Source organism: Panthera onca, chromosome D1 (assembly GCF_046562875.1).
Source record: "Panthera onca isolate mPanOnc1 chromosome D1, mPanOnc1 haplotype 2, whole genome shotgun sequence".
NCBI classification, from domain to species: domain Eukaryota; kingdom Metazoa; phylum Chordata; class Mammalia; order Carnivora; family Felidae; genus Panthera; species Panthera onca.
In genome coordinates this window covers 99994052-100013967 of record NC_138348.1, presented here as the reverse complement: position 1 = coordinate 100013967, position 19916 = coordinate 99994052, and the positions used below count along the sequence as shown (strand labels likewise).

At 54.4% G+C, this 19916-nt stretch overlaps 1 protein-coding gene and 2 long non-coding RNA genes across 4 annotated transcripts in view; 1 reads left to right on the top strand and 2 right to left on the bottom strand.

Moving 5' to 3' along the window:
- The window catches only part of LOC144612895 (uncharacterized), a 35717-nt gene extending 35105 nt beyond the window's left edge, over positions 1–612 (bottom strand). Inside the window, exon 1 of the long non-coding RNA XR_013550030.2 lies at positions 246–612. This is a non-coding gene — a long non-coding RNA (uncharacterized LOC144612895). The remainder of the gene's footprint in view (positions 1–245) is intronic.
- Positions 613–1167: 555 nt separating this feature from the next.
- DSCAML1 (DS cell adhesion molecule like 1) overlaps positions 1168–19916 on the bottom strand; it is a 349722-nt gene continuing 330973 nt past the window's right edge. The window contains exons 21-33 of the mRNA XM_060604850.3: positions 15059–15212; positions 12603–12720; positions 12074–12237; positions 11731–11829; positions 10839–11027; positions 10096–10383; positions 8444–8599; positions 6122–6152; positions 5875–5993; positions 5440–5592; positions 4624–4818; positions 3690–4001; positions 1168–2207 (exon numbers count right to left, since the gene is read on the bottom strand). Of these exons, the coding sequence (XP_060460833.3) occupies positions 1732–2207; positions 3690–4001; positions 4624–4818; positions 5440–5592; positions 5875–5993; positions 6122–6152; positions 8444–8599; positions 10096–10383; positions 10839–11027; positions 11731–11829; positions 12074–12237; positions 12603–12720; positions 15059–15212 (2454 nt within the window). The 3' untranslated portion in view covers positions 1168–1731. The remainder of the gene's footprint in view (positions 2208–3689; positions 4002–4623; positions 4819–5439; positions 5593–5874; positions 5994–6121; positions 6153–8443; positions 8600–10095; positions 10384–10838; positions 11028–11730; positions 11830–12073; positions 12238–12602; positions 12721–15058; positions 15213–19916) is intronic.
- LOC132660919 (uncharacterized) lies at positions 10271–12926 on the top strand. Of its 2 annotated transcripts, none has more exons than XR_009601977.1 (3): positions 10271–10345; positions 10817–11038; positions 12550–12926. It is a non-coding gene; the product is annotated as an uncharacterized LOC132660919 (long non-coding RNA). The 2 variants fall into 2 exon arrangements; XR_009601976.1 differs by having other exon boundaries at positions 10283–10357.

The window sequence follows — 19916 nt, the reverse complement described above, 5'->3', positions numbered from 1 at the left end:
AGGGACAGCTCCTCTGTATCCCACACTCCCTGGGTGCTCACGGAGTGTTTGAGGAAGGAGTCGCTTTTTGGAAAGGGCTTCCATTAAAGGTCATGCCTCCCAGGCAGGGTCTTGCTGTGGCCCAGACGGGCAGGGACAGCTCACCTGCATCCTGCACAAAGCCCTCGGTTCTTCTCCAGCCCTCTGGGCCCCTTCCCAGTCCCTCCTCTCAGCTTCCGGGGGTACGGCAGGTCTCAGAGACTCACCTTCCTTCCAGATTCCCGATCCAGAGCTCAGCCTTCACTTGGGGGCACTGAACCCCCTATGTGCTTCTTAGGTGCACTGTCTTTTCACCCAGGGGTTCCTGGCCGTGCTGGAGGGAGGAGGGAAATGGCCACCTGCGGTCTGGTCTTTCCGTCTCCTCGGCCTACTCAAACCTGAACGTCCTTGGAGGCCCCGCCCACACGTCCTTTCAGCAGATAAGGACCCTCGGCACATCTGTCTGTGCCCCGGTTCCCTTCCACCTGGCAACCTGATGCCAACTCCTCCAAAACCAGGCAAGGTCCCCGGCATGCCTGCTGGCCCGTCCTCTTTGGTGGAGCTCCATTTCCCTCCTCCATGAGCCCCTTTCACCTCTCCAAACTCTGATGGCCTCACTCCTTCTCCTTGGCCTCACTTTGCCTTAACAGCCTAGAACTTCCGGCTCTGTCCCAACCCCCAGGATACATAGAATCTCTTCCTCCCCCTCCCAGTTTATAGGCACCTCTTATATGACTTAAGTGAGCACTTGTGGTTTGCCTAGCTTTACTTCCCTGGGCACGGTCATGTTCTCCTGGAGGAGAGAAGCCAGCACTTAGCCTCCCCACCCCCCATTCCAAGCTCCCCAAGCTCTCAGCAACGTTGCCTCATTTTATAGATAAGGAAACTGGCCCGGAGGGGTTTAGGAGCGTGCTCAAAGCCACACCGCTGGCCCCCTTTAGGGGCCGGCCCAGATCTGAGAACAGAACAGGTGCTCAAGAATGCACCCGGGCTAATTAAAAGCCTTTTAAAAAGTTTAACCTGCTGAGCTAAAACCCGCTTCTCACAGTCTCCCCATGAGAGATAGCCAGCTAGGCATAGGGGCCTTTCCTTTCTCCCCCCCCTCCCCACTGGCCCTTGCCAGATGGGAAAAAAGCTACCACGTAGAAACATAACCTTTATTGCACACGGCGCTGGGTTTTTTTTCATAGAAAAAGGTATTAACACATAAGCATCTGCAAATTGAAGCAAGTCCTGGTTTTCTTGGAACAGTAAAATCGCATGCAGTGTCTCTGAGTTGGGAGTTTGGTCTTTGTCAAAACCGCCTAGATTGAAAGGAGGGTTGAGTGAGTAGGAGGGAAAAATTGCTGAGTCTTTGTGCCTCTGTCTCAAAATAAGGGGAGAGAAATATATAGATACATAGCTTGTCGACACGTTCCCATCTCCCTATATATGTATATAGATCTCTCCACGCATATTTTGTGGGGTTGGAGGGGTTGATTTGTACTGTTAAATTCTTTGTGCCCTGGCTTCATGGAGAAGAAGAAAATAGTTTCATTTGTACAAAAGAGTTCTATGTACAGGCGTTCATGACTCGGGGGGTTTTCTTTTCGTTGTCGGTTGGTTTCTGTCTGTCAGTTTAATATAAATAATGCAGGAAAACAGCCAAGTTGGTGTGTGAGGGCTGGAGGTGCAGACAGGTCCGAGCGTGGGGCCGCTTTTCTCACCGTGCCCCTACACCAGGGTATAGGATTTCGAGTAGGCCCCTGCCCCCTGCTTCTGGGATCTCCCTACCCCCGATGTGCTCATCTCGAGAAGTGAGTCCCTGGAGCCCCCCATTTTGGTGTGTGGGCCCCCGGCCCGCGGAGGCTCGGTGCTGGGGGCCGGAGGGGCGGCACTGGGGGCCGCGGGGGGCTCGGCAGGGGTGGGGCCGGGAGCTGGGGGGGCCGTGCCGGCTGGGGGTGCTGGCATGGCCAGGGTCCTCTGAGGTAAAGTGGCTGTGGAGGCGGCAGCAGGGGCCCCTGGGTGCGGGAGGCCCAAGGGCTTGCTGGCAGGGTCCAAGGTCAGGTGGCGAGCCTGGGTGTGGTAGGTTCGAGCCAGGTTCCGGATGGAAGCCTCTCGGGGTGGGACCACGGGACAGGGCTCGCGCCCATCTGCCTTTCGAAAGAAGGCCTCCGACTTGGCATACAGGGGCAGGTTACAGTAGTCACCTGAAATCACAGAGCCAGAAAAGGTTGGAGGCAGAGGCCTCTGGGAGCCAGCTTGCTCGTGCCACCCCCTATCCCCCAGTCTTTCCCCCGATCTGACCTGGGAGTCCCTCCACAAGCCAGGCAATCGTCAGTTACTTGACCTCTCTGAGCCTCGGTTTCCTTATCGGTGAGATGTGGACAATCGCACTTCCCTATAGGATTACCGTCAGTAGTGAATGAGATCAAATACGGAAAGTGCTTCAGTTACCGTGGCTAGCACATGTAGTAGTTGCTCAATAAATTGATACTTGTTGCTAAATGGCCGATATACACTGCTCAGCTTCAGCTGGGGGAGAGCTCATTTCTGAAAACCACGACTCCCCACGCTGAGCCTGATTCTGCCTTCCGCCACATATTCTGCCACATAGCAAGCGCCCCCACACCTCCACCTTTCCCACGGCTGCCATCCAGAGGTCTGAAGTCAGCTACGTGTCCTCACCCCTCTCCTTTCTCACAGGTGGGATCTTCCTGATTTCTCAAACCACCTCCGTATGACACGCTTCCGGGACCCCTGCGCCCTGATCCCTCGGCTCAATAAGCATCCTCACCTGTAAATGTGCCTCTGTCCTGTGACTGTGCCAGGAACTTTCCTTACATGATCTCATTTAGTCCCTGTAGCCCCCTGGATATAGGTTAATACCTGCCCACATTTTGCAAATGAGGAAACTGAGGTTCAGAGAGGTTAAGTGATCTGCCCCGATTCTCCCAGCTAGAAGGGGTAGGGGTGTCATTCAGGGCTGCGAATCTCCAAAGCCTTTGTACTTCGTTACCCTGGGCTCTTCTCTAGATGGTCCCGAGGGCCCCGATCAGCATGGCCACTGAGCAAGGCCAGTAGCGAGCAGACCAGACTGTGCATGATTTGCACGGTATAGTGTGGTCCAGTGCCCGTTGATGGACCCCCCTCTGGTTATCCTACGGCTGTCCCACCAACCCCGAAGGGCGTATGCTCTGGCCAGGCCCCTGGGTCAGACAGTTCCCAGTCAGGCTAGGTCACTGTCCACCATTGAGGTTTGGCCACCATGGGCTGAGCTGCCAGGATTGTTTTTTCGCGTCTGGATTGATCTGAAAGGCACTGAGACCCACGGCCGTTGGGCAGCCGTGTCCCCACACTGGCACAGCCTCGGGGTAAGGGGAGGATCACTGCGTCCTGAGAACCTGCCCTGCGTCGGGCACATCCAGAACTTCCGGTGTCCGCTACGACAACGCAGAGTGTATGCTGTCACTTGCATTTTACGAATGAGAAAAGGAAGGCCAGAGAGGCTCAGTGACTTCCCAAGGCCATGGAGGTATTAAGCGGCTGAGCCAGGATAGGGACCCTGACCTGGACTCTGCCGAGTACTTGCTTTGCGCTGCCCACGCCGCCAAGGAGCCCTGCCCAGGCGGGCCGGCCCCACGTGGTGGCAGGGCGGGGGACCCAGCAGGGGAGGGGGGCCGAGCACTCACTCTTGTTGGCCCGGTGCGGGATGGGCACAGCCACGTTCTTGCCTCGGTCGGCATCCTGGGGCTTGGGCGGGGAGGCGGTAAAGCGGCAAATGCCGGGCTCTGAGGGCGTGCTCATGGACGTCATGCTGTCCGCGTTCTCGTTGGTGCCTGTGGTCATCTGGTCGGAGGAGCTGTCGGAGATGAAGCACTCGGTGATCTCGAACTTGGCGTGCTGAAGCTGCTCTTCCAGCTTGGCGTGCTCGTAGGCCCGAGCCAGCTCTTCGTACGTGGACGAGGCACTCTCGGTGGACACCATGCTGTTCCGTCCTTTGTCTGGGGAGACGGAGAGCGTGGAGGTGAGAAGAAATGGGGGGCGGGTCATGGGGAGAAGGGTCTCATTTACCAATGAGACCAGAGCTCACTTTGGATTCTGTGTCTCCCTCTCTCTGCCCCTCCCCTGCTCGCGCTCTGTCTCTCTCTCTCTCTCTCAAAAATAAACATTAAAAAATAAAAACAAAAACGAGACCAGACTGAGCAGTGCCCCTACCCTTGACCCCAGTGGTCATCTCTGAGGACCCTGATCGCCCCCTGGGAAGGTGGCAGTGGTGGCCGGAGTGGGGTCTTCGGTGAATAAAGGGCAGAATGTCTTCCATTCTTGAAAATAAGCACCCACCCCCTGGAACACTCCGCTCTTTCTCCAACAAACATCACACATACCATTTTCTCTGACATCTTCTGGGATAGCAAAGTGAAATCCTTGACTAAGCAGAGCTCAGCGAGGTCAAGTGTTTTTGCGCCAGCCACACAGTAAGTCAGTGGCCAGCTGGCAATGAAGCGGACTCGTGTCTTGGCCCCCATGAGCTGGTGGGTAGAGGCTGGGAAAACGGAAGGGGGAGCTGGAAGGTAGGGGAAGTGAAGAACAGAGAGCAAGACGCGGGCAGGGCCCTGGGCTCACCTGTGTCCTGGGAGAGGCTGGCACTGTAGCTGTCACTCTCAGTGACAGTGACACCATGCTGGGATCCCACGGTGCGCCAGTCAGAGGTGAGGGTGCGGGCAGGCGTGGAGGCCTGGCACTTGGTCAGCGTCCACTGGCTTGAGTACCGGTTCCGGGTGCTGTGGGCTGACTTGACGTTCTTCCTGGACACTGGATCTGCAAACAGGAAGCGATGGCTAGCACGTCCGCTGAGGGCACTGAGGCCTGGGCAGCTGGCACTTACCAGCAGAGCCAGGGAAGAGGCATAAGCAGCCACAGAAGCTCCCGTGGGGAGGCTGAGCATGCTGCCTTTCCCAACCACATAGCTGGCCCCGGAGGAACGGAGCTACGGTGGTGAGGTGTGGGGGCAGTGGGTGGCATCCTGGTCCTCCCCACCCACCCCATCTTTTCCTTCCGCGGGGGGAAGAATGTCGCCTCCTCTCCTGCTGCCTCCTGTGCACTCATTCCCTATAGCCCTTGATGTGTTCTATCCTGACGTCCAGAGCTGCAGCGCTAGAGGCAGAAGGCCCTTGGAGAGCAAGAACACCCAACCCTCAAATGTCTAGGTAAGGCAACGGAGGCCCAGAGAGACAAAGTTAGCAATATACCCAAGGTCACAGCTAAGTAAGTCTTCAGTCAAGGTCTGTAGACTCTAACTCCAATGCTCTTTGCATTCTTCCATGCTGTTCCTCTCCCACCTTTTTTTTTTTTTTTTTTTTTTTTTATTGCCCATGCCCCATGCTGTGCCCAAGACACCCTGTGTGGGAAGAGGTCTGTCTCCCTGGGGATAAGGCATACTGGTGCCTGGCCGGATGTCAGACATGTCGATGAGGGGTCCCGTGCTCTGGATGAGGGCTGGGTGGTGCAAGGAGACACCAGTGCAGAAACTCTGCGGGTTGACAGCTTGGCTGAACTCAGCATCCGTCACAGGAATGGTGGCTTTGTCATCTCCTGGGGGAAGAAGGACAATGAGTAGGAGTCCTTCTCTTTGGACGTTGCAAATGTCTTTTTGTCTTTATCCCACGTTGAGACCCAGAAAGGACAGAATAATTCTTTCGGCCAGAGGAGGAAACTTAGCCCTTGAGAGAAGCTTCAGTGAGTTCTGAGGTTGCTGAGTTGTTGGTGGGGCTGCTGCTAGAGCTCTGGGCACTGCTGGGAGGGCTGGTGGCTGCCCTTTGTGGGTTGTGGCCTGGGGGAGAGCGGGACAGAGAGCCTGTGGCTCTTGTCACTCACCCAGCTGCTTGATGCCCTCCTTGTCCTCGATGAGCAGCTGGACCCTGGGGATGTCAATGTGTAGCCGCGGGCCTTGGGGAGGCCCCTTCACAGGGGTGTCAAAACTTCGGTTGTTCTTGCTGTGGGGAGAAGGGCCAGTGGTGGGTGACTCAGCAGCCATGAGGGGCTGGAGGAGAGGGTTTAGCAGGACAGTGGGGTCTTAGAAGCCTGTCCTCTGCAGGGGAGGAAGCAGCCATGTGACACCTACCTTATCAACATTTCTGCCAAGCTCTTTGCATCTGCAAAAGAGTAGAGAGAGGGGCTTGGTGAGAATAGAGTCTGAGCAGGATGAAAACTGGCAGAGGCATGGGGGAAAAGGTAGGGGAGTTCCCTAAAACGGGACCAGAGCTGGTCTCCTGGGAAGAAGAGGGAGAAGTGAAAGGGCTTCCAAAACGGTCTAAAACACAATAAGGTCTGACTGCTCCTGGTGTGAGGTTTGGCTCAGGTCTGTTTTCCTTTCCTCAGATTTTTATCTAATATGGAGGTCCTTCCCAAAGGAGAGGGTATGTAAACTGCTCCATCTGTTTCTTGAATCGACTCTAATTAAACAAGACAACATAGCAGGCTGGGAATGGGTACCAGTGGAGGGTCCATCCTCAGTTGTCTGCTGAGAAGAGAAGAGAGTGAAGTTGAGGTGGTCAGTGGGCATCCCTAAATGACTATCAACCAAGAGACTTCATTTCTTCCTCTTGGGCACCTGTCCCCAAGAAGTCCATGGATGAATTGACCAAAAAAAAAAAAAAAAAAAAAAAAAGAGTGAGAGAAGCAAAGAGCCTAGTTAATTCATTAGACCTCTGAGGAGAATGAGAATCATGAAACTAATCTGTCAGAATGAATCTAGCTCCATGTATATATCCAACCATCTACTCACCCACCCACCCATCCATCCATCCATCCATCCATCCATCCATCCATCCACCATTGATCCATTTACCTATCAATCTGTTCATTTCTCCACCCACCCATCCAGTCATTCATCTATCATCTACCCATTCAACAATCCACTCGTTCAACCATCCATCCATCCATCTATCCATTCAATTATCCATTCATCTACTCAACCATTCATCCAATCACCTATCCATACATCCATAAAGTCATACAATCATCTGTCCATCTTATCATCCATCTATCTATCCATCCATCTATCCATCCTCCAGCCATCCAAACATCCATTCAACTATCTATCCATCTACCTAATCATTCATCTATTATCCATCCATTCAAATATACATCCATCCATCCACCTACCCATGGATCCACACATGAATCCATTCAACCATTAATCTTTCCATCTATCGAATCGTTCATCTATCTACTCCTCCATCTATCTATAAAGCCACCTATCCATTAAACCACCTATACATTGAACCTTTCATTTAACCATCTATCCAGCCATCCTTCCACCTATATATCTTTCCATCCAACCATCCAATTAATCACTCAACCATTCATCCAATCATCCATCCATCCATCCATCCATCCATCCATCCATCCATCCACTTGACTCCTAAACACACAAGGCAGTGTTAGTAATTCCCTCTTTTGTACTACTGTTGTGCCCTGGCTTCTCATGTTAGACTCTAAACTCTATGAGGACTTGACTCATAGGAGTCCTCTATGAGGACTATGGACTCTTCTTTCATTCGTCTTTATATCTCCAATGTATGGAAGTATCTACAATACAGCAGATATTCAATAAATGTTTTCCGAATGAATGAATGACCATCTGTTAAGAAACTACTAGGTCCCAGACACTGTACTAGGCCCTGGGGAAATCAAGGTAAATCAGACCCATTCATGCCAGTCTATGGTATCATGTATTAGGACAGGGGTGATATTCAAAATATTTAACATCAGACACATTCTGGAAGCAACACAGTCAGAACTGAGCAAGGTCCTAGAGACCACCTGCAGGTCTATGCTTTAGTGGCCAGCTCCTAGAAGAATCGCAGGGATCCTGTGTGAGAGAAGGAAGATCCAGGGTGGAAGGGAACAACATAGAAATGTTTATTCTTTATTTTCTTTTTTAACATTTATTCATTTTTGAGAGACAGAGAGAGAGAGAGAGAGAGAGAGAGAGATAGAGCACAAGCAGGAGAGGGGCAGAGAGAGAGGGAGAGACACAGAATCGGAAGCAGGCTCCAGGCTCTGAGATGTCAGCACAGAGCCCGACAAGAGGCTCGAACTCACGAATCACGAGATCATGACCTGAGCTGAAGTCGGATGCTTAACCGACTGAGCCACCCAGGTGCCCCTAACATGGAAATGTTTACATATTTAAACCAATATGGCTCTACCAGTGTGCACCTCTAAAATTCAGCCCTGGTTAGGTCAGGCACAGAGTCTTGGGGGCACAGAGGAGGAAGCAGTGAGAACTAAAGTTTCAGAAGATTGGAGTAGCAGCTCTCCCTTCAATGAGACACAGGCACACTCTCTTGCCCAGATGGTGCCATGAGCCAATGAAAGGTGGCCAGCGTGGCTGAGGGCCAACACTCCTTCCTGGGAAGCCCGTAGGAAACTTGCCTACCTCGGAGCCGCTTCAGCCGCTTCTCCTTCCTCTTCTTGCGAACGATGAAGAGCAGCGCCACCCCCAGAGTGGCCAGGATGACCGGGCAGCCAATGGTGAACAGCTTCTTCACATCATCCCCCTCACCTTGAGCAGACTTGATGGGAGGGATGGTACCTGAATGGGGTGAAGAAGGGAGTCAGATGTCCCTTATGAGTAGGATCTATACAGAGTCCTCCGGGTGGGGTAGCCCTTGAACCTCTCTTGCTGCCCTTGGTCTCATTCTGACCCCCACTTCCTGGCACAGAGCCCCAGCCTTCCCCTTTTGCCCTCCCCCACCCCCCAAATTCTGGTCACATCAGGACATCCATGAACAATCATGTAGTTTCTATGCTGCATTATGAAATTGAGGACTTCGTGGGGCTGTTTTAGAATTATCCTGAAGTCTTTCAGAGATAGTCTCCTTCCTGTTGGAGTTCAATGTTCATTTCTAGAGGGGGGACAGATGAGCTTAGATGCCCCCATCCAGCTCGTAAAATGGGGGAGGGATAGCGGGAATCTGAGAGACCACTGTCAGAGCAGTGGGATCCCAGGGTCTCTTCCCCAGATGGGAACAAAGCCATTCAATGCTGCATTGTCTCCTTGATCCCCCCCTCCCATGGGCAGTATCTGCTAACTTTGGGTGCCTGCACAGAGGCAGTAAGTTCTGCTGACATAGCCCTCTGCAAAGCCCCTCTTTTGCCTGTTTCAAAGCCTTGAATAAGAGCCATCTCCTTCATGAAGCTTCCTTGTTTGAGCCCATCCCCTTCTGCTACTGCTTTTCTTCGATTTCTTTAACGCACAGGTCGACTTCGTTTACCTTGTGACAATGGATCTCTATGAATTCAGCCTTCCATGTACCTTTAATGTATGCATGCACGTGTGTGTGTGCACGCATGTGCATGTGTGTGCATGCGTGTGTGTGAGCGTATGCATGTGTAGGAAGTGCCCCACGTGGCAGACACCAAACATCCACGTGCTCATCTACACCTCCCAGACTTCCTGGCAGTTAGATGAGAATCAGGTAACTAGTTCCGGACAACAGAGTGTGAACAGAAGTGACGTGCGTCACCTCCTGGCCAAGGCAGTTAAGAACTGGGGTGCCTCTTTTATCCTTCTCTTCTTGGTGACCTTGGAGGCTACCCATTCAAGATGGCAGAGCTAGAAGATGGTGGCCAGCCAACCCTCTCAAGGCGTTATGAGAGCAAGAAGCAGATCTTTACTGGGCTAAGCCCTGGAGCTTTTAGTGTTTATCTGTTACTGCAGCACAGACAGTCCCATCCTGGCTAATGCACCATATTAGCAGAGGGTCCTCCGAGGGCAGGGCCTCAACTACACCTCTACATTCCTCTCCATCTCTCTGAAGCAACAGAGAGCAAGGACTGCACCTTCCAAGACTGTCTGTCTTAGTGTGACCCGTTTGCCTGTCTGCAGGTCTGTATGGTCACGGGCGCACCTGCCCACCGGCCTGCCTGCCTACGGGTCTGCTGCTCCCTTCCCTGTCTCCAGCTTTTTCCTCCCTGTCTGTTTTTCGATTTGTCTGTCCTGTCTTTATGCATCTGCCTCTCTGCCGGCTTCCCTGGGGACACCTCCCCGCGGTCCGGGTGCTGCCCCTCCCACCCTCTCCGACTCACTCCCGTCGTAGTCCAGAGTGGCGAACTGGGCGGTCTCGTTGCCGCAGCCGGCGCTGTTGCAGGCCCGCATGCGCAGCTCGTACCACGTGGCCTCGCGCAGCTCGGTCAGAAACACCTCCCCGGAGCTGTTGGCCCGCAGCCCCTGCCAGGCCCAGGTGCCCTTGGGCCGGTACTCCAGGACGATGGCTGTGATAGGGCAGCCCCCGTTGTTCCAGCCCTGCAGGTTAAGCCGAGCATGCGTGGAGTTGATGTGGGTGAACAGGTGCTGGTCTTTGCTGAAGGAGGGCTCTGGGGGGCGGGGGGGGGGGGGGCGGCACAGGGAGAGAGCGTGGTTAGAGACCGAGAGCGAGGAGGAGGGTTCGTTCATCCGCGGGGGGAGGAGTACCCTGGGTCAGGGGGGCTGCAGTGGCTCTGGGGAACAGCGTTTGGCACACGTGGGACTAGGGATGCCCCAGGGGACAGAGGAGGAGGGGGATGAGGGAAGGACCTGGAGAGAAGGCCTCAGCAGAGGAGGAAGGGATGTGGGGAGAAGGAGGAGGCCGTCACCACCGGCTACCCCGCCGGGGAGGTGGGGCCTGTTCCTCCTACTGTGATGGGTCAAGGTGCCATCCGTAGGCCGGAACGCGGCTAAGCCCCTCCCCTCAGTCTCCGCTTCCCAGCGCCCTCCTTGCCTTACCCCAGCCGTCTTCCATCCCCAGGGCCTGGGCCCATCTCCCCCCAGCTGGGTGATGGCTAAGCCTCACCCCGCCCGTGGGTCTTTGCCTCGATGATCTCGCTGATGCGCCCGGCGCCCACGCTGTTCTTGGCTGCCAGCTTCACCTTGTACCACGTGCCGCACTTGAGGCTGTCCAGCTTGAAGGACCGCTCCCCTGAGCTGACGAACACATCCCTCCACTCTTCGCTGTTGTCCACCGAGTACTGCAGCACGAAGCCTGCCCGGGAGGTTTGCCTGGCTCAGGGCGGGCGCGGCGGGGCCTGGGACACCCCAGCAGGCGTCGCGGGGCTGGGCTCCGGCAGGGGCAGAGTGGGGCCTTTGGTGATGGGGGGAGGGCCCGTGCAGGTTGGACCCAAAGCTGCAAGGAGTTTTCCCGCTCTCTCTTTAGCAGCTAAGGCGGGGAAGGGAGCAGAATCCAGAGCCTTGAGGCTTAAAAGGGACCCTACTTAGACCCTGCTACTCCAGGGATGGTCGTCCCCCCCCCCCCCCCCCCCCACCCGACAGCGGTATTAGATCACCTGGGGGCTTTTCAGATCCCATCCCAGACCTCTTGAATCAGAATCTGCATTCTTTAAGAGCCTCCTGGCGATTCATGTGCTTATTCAAGGCCGAGAAGCACTCTCTGTCTACTGTTACAGATTTGGGAACTGAGGCCCAGAGAAGAAAACAGACCTCTCCAGGTTCACACGGCTCACCAGCAGCACTTGGGGTGGGCCGTCTGAACGTGGGATACCTAGGCTGGTGACTTTCTGTGGCACTTGGGTAACTTCCCACTGGTCCGAATTGCCCATCCCCCTGGCCATTGATCACTTCTGGGGCATTACGGGGACCAAGTGGTGGGAGTGGGTGAAGCCCTTCCCCTGCTCCTGGGCCCAGAGTTTCTTCCCCTTTCCCCCCCTCCTCATCCAGACCCCTCTCACCTCGGATGGAGCTGCCCCCATTGTCACCTGGAATCCAGGCCAGGGTGATGGATGAAGCGGAGGTCTTAGAGACAGTGAGGCGGGGCTGGTCCGGGGGAACTGTGAGGGAAAGCCACCAGCCCTCACCACAAAGCGTTAACATCCGATGACGGGGGCGTGGGGTCTCCCAGCTGCAAGTGAGGGCCAAGGCCTGGCTTTCCCACCCTCTTGGAGCCTCCCCGGCTCCCGCTGCTTCTCTCCATCCCTCCTGCCTTCTCTTCCATGTGGCACCTCTGTCCCACTGAGGGTCTGTCGCCCAGGTCGTTGGGGAGGCTGCCGGGGGGCCAGCCTTCCAGGGTCTTACCTTGCACCAGAAGGTTGACGATGATAGTGTCGAAGCCTCCGGTGTTGGTGGCCGTGCAGGTGTAGTAGCCTGAGTCCTCAGCCTTCACAGCACGCAGCAGCAGTGTGCCGTTGGTATGGATGAGCCGGTGCCCGTCCATGGACACAGGGATGGCCGAGTCTTCACTGCAGGGGTGGGGCGGCAGAGACGGGTTATGGTAAGCACCCCCTCTTCCCGGGGCCTCCCTCAGGACTGGAGGCACACAGGGCTGGGAGCAGAAGGAGGCTGGCTAGGCGGCCCAGGGCCCTTGGCTCTGCTCAGCACTTCCTGGGGATATCCCGTAACCCTGCCCTCTTCGGGCACCCAGGGAGGGGAGATGCTTAGCCGTCAACAGTGGGGAGCCAGGGAGCCCAGGCCTCCTGGGAGAGCAGTAGCCGTGCACCCGGCAGGGCCTCTGGTCAGCTGGAAGGTAAAGGCACCCGATTCTTTTCTTTAAGGCTCATCTACCACCCATCACGGGTCACTCAACCCTCCAGGGTCCCGCACATACCTGTCCTTGGTCCACTTCACAGCAGGGGCTGGATCTCCCACTGAATTGCAGGGCAGCCGGACGTCTTTCATCCAGGGTGTTGTCACGGTGCCTCCGAATGAGATGATCTTCGCTGGGGCTACGGGGAGGAGAACGTGAGGGCACCCCACTCCTACCCACAATGCTGTACTGGGCGGCCTTTCTTGGGGCTCCCCAAATTTACGCATCAAGCCCCCCATCTCCTACCTGACCTCCGCTTTGAGCTTGGAGCAGGGGTGGGTGCAGGCAAGCTCAGATGGGAGTCATTGGTTCAACAAACATTTATCAAATAAATACTTGCTATGGGCCAGGTCTCCCATGAAGCTCTGAAGACTCACACAGTGAAGAAGATCTATTTCCTGTCCTCGAGTTGCACATTGTCCAGGACAGACACTTAAAAAGGATCATTATGGGGGCAGGGGCACGCCTGGGAGGCTCAGTCGGTAAAGCATCTGACTCTTGCTCTCCCAGCTCAGGTCTTGATCTCAGGGTCATGGGTTCCACGCTGGGCATGGAGCCCAACTTAAAAACATTTTTTTCCCCACGGGTCGAGAATACTACGGTAGGGATAGGTACAAGTAACCGTGGGAACCCACAGGAAGAATGGACTCCGCCAGCTCGGTGGTGGTGGAGGTGACAGCCAGGGAGGCTTCTGGAATTGGAAGCTTTACCTTGAATCTTGAAGGCTAAAAAGGAAGGCCCTGTGCAGGGAAGGAGAGTCATGGTGGGAAGAGGCAGCAGCACCGAGTAGGGGCCTGGAGGCCTGGGACCCGTGGGAAGTGTGAGGGTCTGCAAATACTCTGACGTGACCAAAGCCCAGGGTGGGTGAAGGGGGACGGGTGGTGAGCAGGAGCAGAAGCATGGGCGGCGGGTGGCGGGGGGGGGGGGGCGCTCTGTCGGCAGAACAAGGAGGCTGGACTTCCTCTTGGGGTCATGAGGAGCCACTGGGAGCCGATAAGTAAGTAGTGACGTGTTCAAAGTAGGGTTGCAGATAAAGCCCCGGTGCCGGCAGAGGATGGCTTGGCAGAGGACGTGGCTCAGTGGCAAGATGGCGGCTGGAGCCGATGTAAGTGGGGCAAGAGGTGAGGGGCTCCAGGAAGCACCGGCAGGACTCGGGGAAGGACCTGGCTTTGAGGAAGCGATAGAGGGGGAGGGGACGACGACTGCCCGATGCCGGCTGGGTGCTGGTGCCCTCACAGAGACCAGGCACACGGAAGGAGGAGGAGGAGGAACGGGGATACTTCGCTCCCACTGAACCTGGGGTCGCCCGCGTGGAGTAACTGGGAAGCACCCAGATATACAAGTGTCCCACGGACACCGATGTGGGAGTCAGCGGCCCAGGGACGGAGTCACCGGGAGCAGGCATGTAGACTGACACAGGGCTGGCAGTAACATACAGCCACGGAGGAGAAAGGAACGTCCCCCGGGGTTGACAGGAGCACGCTCGGAGCACCAGGATGCACAAGCGGCCTCACGGAAAGCAAGAAAGGCAAAGACGTCAAGGGCACCCGGAGAGGGTAGTCGCGTCAGGTCCCTCTCAGACCACCGGGCCGTGTCACAGGTGTTAAGTTAACCAGGCCACCAAACGCTGTAGAGCTCCAGGCCTGGTGCTGCCACGTGGCTGGGGTGGGTTCCCAGGGTCCCAGGGCTACAGACTCAGGTGGCTGAGGGAGGAGGCCGGCCCGAGAGGAAGGTGGCCTTCCCACGGAGGCCCAGAACCAAGGCAGAGGACTGAAGTGGGCTGGCAGCGGGTCGATCCCACGGCCTGCGGTCTGCACGGAGGGCACATCAGCTGCTGTGCGGCTGCCTCTTTGCTCCCGGGCCGGGGCCCCACACCTGTCATTCCCTGTAACGCGGGGGTGCATATGCCCTCATGCCATACTTCTGCCCAGGCCAGGGATTCGATGGGGGTGTTCCCTAAGAACAAACTCCGCGTGCAGCATCTAGCCCAGGGCCTCCTAGGTCTGCGCTCTCTTAAGTGTCCGTGCATCGAGTGAATCAGCCATCAGAGGCATTACCTCTAGGCTTTGAAACGACGAAGCTCCCTTTATGGCCCTCGGCCCCGTGGAAGCCGCGTACCCTGCCACCGCCCCCTCTGGAGGAGCCGAGCCTTGGGACAAAGGCTCTGCCTCGAGCTGGGAGCGAGGCTGATGTCCCTTCTTTCAGCCCTGGAGTCGAGTTTGGAGGAGGGACCGGGGCCCTCCATGCCACCGGGCCCTGAGTAGCTGCGCAGCCTGGAGCGTGCTGTAAGGCTTTCTGGGAGTCAGGGGGCAGCAGAGGCCCAGTGTTGGCGGATGCGGGACAGAGGCGGGTGGCCCGCCAGCTCCTCTCGGCCAGGTGGCAGAGAGGGTGGAGAGAGACACCCCCTCTCTTGGGAGAGCCCGAATTCTAGAAGGGGGCTTCTGGCCGCTTCTTCCCCTCCGGCCTGCGCCGCTTACCCTTGCCCGCAGGCTCAATGGTGACCTTCTCGCTGCTGTTGCCCCGGCCGGCAGAGGTGACGGCGGCCACCCACAGCAGGTACTGTTGCCCACGGTTTAGGTGGGCGATCCGGTAGAAGAGCTGCTCTGGACTCGTCTCATACTCGCTCGGAGCCTGCGGGACAGGGGCAGAGAAGTGTAAAACCCAGCCTCCTGGGCCTCCAGCCTCCAACCCCAACCTTCCTCGGGGGACCTGGGCTCAGAGTAGGGGGGTGGGCCAGTCAGGGGGGTGGGGAGAGGAGGCAGGATCCTGCCTCGTTCGCCCTTTGTTGTTTGGGAGCAACAGTGAGCAGAGTCTGCACCGGGCTTGGCCCTGGGGGCTCGTGGGCCTTCTCTGGCGGGGTGCTGGGCCAGCCTCGGTTTACTTCTTTGGCCGACCCAGACCCTGGCAAGTGTGGCTGCAGGTCAGGGGATGTGAGTGTTTCGGGTGAGTGATGGAGGGAGTCCGGAGAAGGGAAAATGGAGGAGGGAGGGTCCCAGGAAGACCCCGGGGAAAGGGAGTCTCTGGGAAGAAACTAAATTACCGCATTTGCCTTATTAGGGCTGTAGACGGGCGCCCCCAGCCTGAGCCGGCTCCGCACCACCTCCCCGCCCCGCCGTCTAATTACCACTCCTTCATTCTGTGGGAGCAAACCGTCTGGGGGAAGAAGGGGTGGGAGACGGAACCCGGAAAGCTTCACGGGACAACACTTTATTAATGATTATTAGTGGTATAGATCACCGTATATATTTGTAGGTTGTATAAATCTATAAATTTTTTTTTAACCAAATGACACTTTTGACAAGTTGCCAACAAAACAATATCGGATCCCAGTGGTTTTACCAGTTGCTTTGATGAAAAGATTATGTTGCCTTGGAAACCAGAGGCTCAGATATTGAAATGAATTTGAGAAGGAGCTTTTGATAAGCGCTAGTTTGCAGACCTCCTGTCAGCCCCTTCCCTGGTCCAGGCGGGATGGGGCTGACTTTCATTTTATTTTTTGGTCAGCCGCGGGGAAGGGAAAGGAGGGCAGCACTGGGGCCTCTTTGAAATCAGGGCAGAAGTCTAGGGAGGGGGGAGCAGCCCCCGGAACAGATGGGGGGCCCTGAGGCCAGAGGGAGCTAATAATTAGTTATCTCTGCAGTCACGGGATCGTGCACACACATGCTCACATGCACGCTCACACGCACACGGACACGTGGACGCATTCATCCACATGCTGAGGGACAGACCTGCAGATAGAGATGGGGTCACAGAGGGACATTCTCTGTGCCCCACGGGAGGACTGAGGGGCCCGATGACTTATGGCAGGAGAAACCATCCTTTTTGGCCCCAGGCCATCTGCAGGGAGATGTTAGGAAGGAGGCACAGGCGTCTCCTCAATACGCATAGAGCTCCCTGGCAGAGTCTCCCTCTTGCCTCCCTAATGGAGATTTGGCCTTGAACCAGGGGGGTCCCTGCTGCAGACAGGTGCAAAGCCACCTTCAGCCCTGGTACTTGGGAAGTCTTTGCAGGCTATGGCACCCAGGGGACCGTGCGGGTACCTGTAGTTCCTGTCTGTGCACGAAGTGGGTGGTGTAGTGGCTCCAACACCCGCCTGCCCTTCTTACCAAGTGTGAGTCTCACAGCTCATACACCTTTCTCTCTCAAGGCTCCCGGGGCCTCGGTTTCCTATTCTGTGAACTAAGAAAGCGATACTGCTCTGCCTACCCCGTGTGGTTACAGAGAGGCACAAATAGGCGAGGGCTGGGCGAGTCCTTTGTAAACTGGGACGCGTTCTTCTCCCGGCTCACTCTTCCGTGAGGATTGAGGTGTGCATGTGCACGTGTGGAGAAAAGTCGAATGTGCGTGCTTGTGTGTCAGTGTGTACGTGAGCGTACGTTTGTGTCTACACAGGAAAGGTTTGGCTTCCCTTTGAAGGTGTTAGCATCGAATCCAGATCCCGGGGTCTTCCTTTGAACCTGGGCTCCCCAAGAATCTCCTGAAATCTCTTTTAAAAACACATCACTGGGAGCGCCTGGGTGGCTCAGTCGGTTAAGCGTCCGACTTCAGCTCAGGTCATGATCTCGCGGTTCATGAGTTCAAGCCCCGCGTCGGGCTCTGTGCTGACAGCTCAGAGCCTGGAGCCTGTTTCCGATTCTGTGTCTCCCTCTCTCTGACCCTCCCCGGTTCATGCTCTGTCTCTCTCTGTCTCAAAAATAAATAAACGTTTAAAAAATAAATAAAAAATAAAAACACATCACTATACTCCCAAATAAAGTCCCAGTGGATCAAAAGTTAAAAAGAAAAAGGTAAAACTGTGAACATATTTGTCTTTCTAATCATAAAAATAAACGCAAAAATCACAAATGACAGTGATTCATAAATTTGAATTATATGAAAACAAAACCTACGGCACACCAAAAATTGTGTCAAAAGGCAAGCAATGAGCTGGCAAATAATTGCAGCCAATACGATTTTTAAAAAGGCTATTATCCTTCTATGTAAAGAGCACTCACAAATCAATGAGAAAAAACCATGAACCACCCAAATAAAAAATGGATAAAGGACATGAATTGACAATTTTACCCAAAGATGAAAAAAAAAAACCAGTCAATAAACATATAACAATAATCAACCTAACTAGTAATGAAAGGAATATACCTAAAACAGGACCCCTTTTTTCCAATCCAACTGGCAAAAATGAAACATAATATTTTGGATTAGCATGGGGGTAAGAAACAAATATGGACTTATTTTGCTGGTGGAAGCATAAATTGGTTCCAACTCTCTGAGGGGTAATTCACAAACACGTATGCACATTTTAAGAATATCCATATTCTTGGGGCGCCTGGGTGGCTCAGTCGGTTAAGCGTCCGACTTCGGCTCAGGTCATGATCTCACGTTCCATGAGTTCGAGCCCCGCGTCGGCTCTGTGCTGACAGCTCGGAGCCTCGAGCCTGTTTCAGATTCTGTGTCTCCCTCTCTCTGACCCTCCCCCGTTCATGCTCTGTCTCTCTCTGTCTCAAAAATAAATAAACATTAAAAAAAAAAGAATATCCATATTCTTTATGACTCAGGAATTACCATAGAAATTTACCTAAGAAAATGATAAAACATGTGCATAAAGACTTATCTGAAGAATGTTCAATGACATGTTATTTACAATGTTGAACATTTGAAAATAGATGAAAGAATAATGAGGGCACTAGTTAAATAGATTATATACATATGGGCATTCAAGGTCATGTTTGAAAAGAGTGTGTGAGGGGCGCCTGGGTGGCGCAGTCGGTTAAGCGTCCGACTTCAGCCAGGTCACGATCTCGCGGTCCGTGAGTTCGAGCCCCGCGTCGGGCTCTGGGCTGACGGCTCGGAGCCTGGAGCCTGTTTCCGATTCTGTGTCTCCCTCTCTCTCTGCCCCTCCCCCGTTCATGCTCTGTCTCTCTCTGTCCCAAAAATAAATTAAAAAAAAAAAAAAAAAAAAAGAAAAGAAAAGAGTATGTGATGGTGTGGGAAAGTGCCTAGATATATTACATGGAAAACACAGATTATATAACATTATGTAAAAATTCATTTTAATTTTTTATTAAAACCCCCCCCATAATATACGTACAGATCAAAGGCTGGAAGGCTATCTACCAAAACACTGCCAGCGTTTATCTTCAGGGAATGAGTACAAGTAATTTCTACTCTCCTGTCTATTCTTTTATGTATTTACAGAATTTTGTACAATAAAATTGCATCATTTTGAGAATCAGAGAAAAACAACAAGTGTATGAACACGTTTGGTACAATAGAATTCTAACGGGACTCCCTGCAGTTCTGGCTGCCCCCAAGGGCATAACTTGCGGGAGCCCACGCCAGATGCGGTTCCCGTCTATTCTCAGGGTTCCACACCCTAGTACGTGTGCATACATTAGACTCACGTGCATTGCCTCTAACCTCACACTCACACCCGTGGTTTTGCCCTGTCACATGTACACGCCTGTGTCCTCACCCCCAGCGCTCACTCCTAGGTCTCTTTCATAAGCGAATTTGTAGTGCAGTTGTTTGGAATTTGGAGTATATTTGTGCAGAGCGGTAACCTCACACATCACACATCACACAATGTGGTGGTCAGGTGTCTGGGTCCCTCGCTGAGGGCAGTTCCTCCTCTATAAGGTGGCTGAACTGAATGAAGTTCTCATCGCACAGGCCCCCTGGCCCCTGTGTGCCACTGTCAGATAGGAACCGTCCCCAGGAGAGAGGAGCTTCCTACGTGCTTGTGCTCAGGACATGAAGAGAAGCGGGGAGGGCCCCAGGGTCTCCAGCAGGGCACGGGACCCAGGAGCTCCGTTCTGGGGGCTCGTGAAGCCTGAGTTAATGAGGAGGCAGCACTCATTTGAAAGGCTTCATTGTCGGAGGAGGAAATGACCACACAAAACCAAGCTGGAGAATGACTACCCTCTCCCATCAATTCATGAAGGGAAACTTGCCCAATGTCTAAGGCTTTACAATTGCCAGGCTGCTCGTAATCCATTCATCAAACATGCATTTAGTGACAATGATGTTCCAGGCACAGTGTTTGGCAGCTGGGGGACCCAGAGATGAAAAGATGCTTCCCTTGTCCTCACAGGGCCCCACGGACCAGCACAGGAGACAGAGAAGTGAGCAGCTAATTGCCATCAAATGCATTCAGTATATGACAGAGGATAAAGACCATGCCACGGCAGGGGTCAGCAGTGGCAGAGGCGTGGGCTGGGAAAAGGCACAGCGGGCATCCAGAATGGTGATAAGCTTAGGATGTATGTGGGGGTGGGGGAACAGAGGGAGAAGGGAAGGAGGGGCAGACAGCACGGCTAAAACATCGATTGGAAAGTT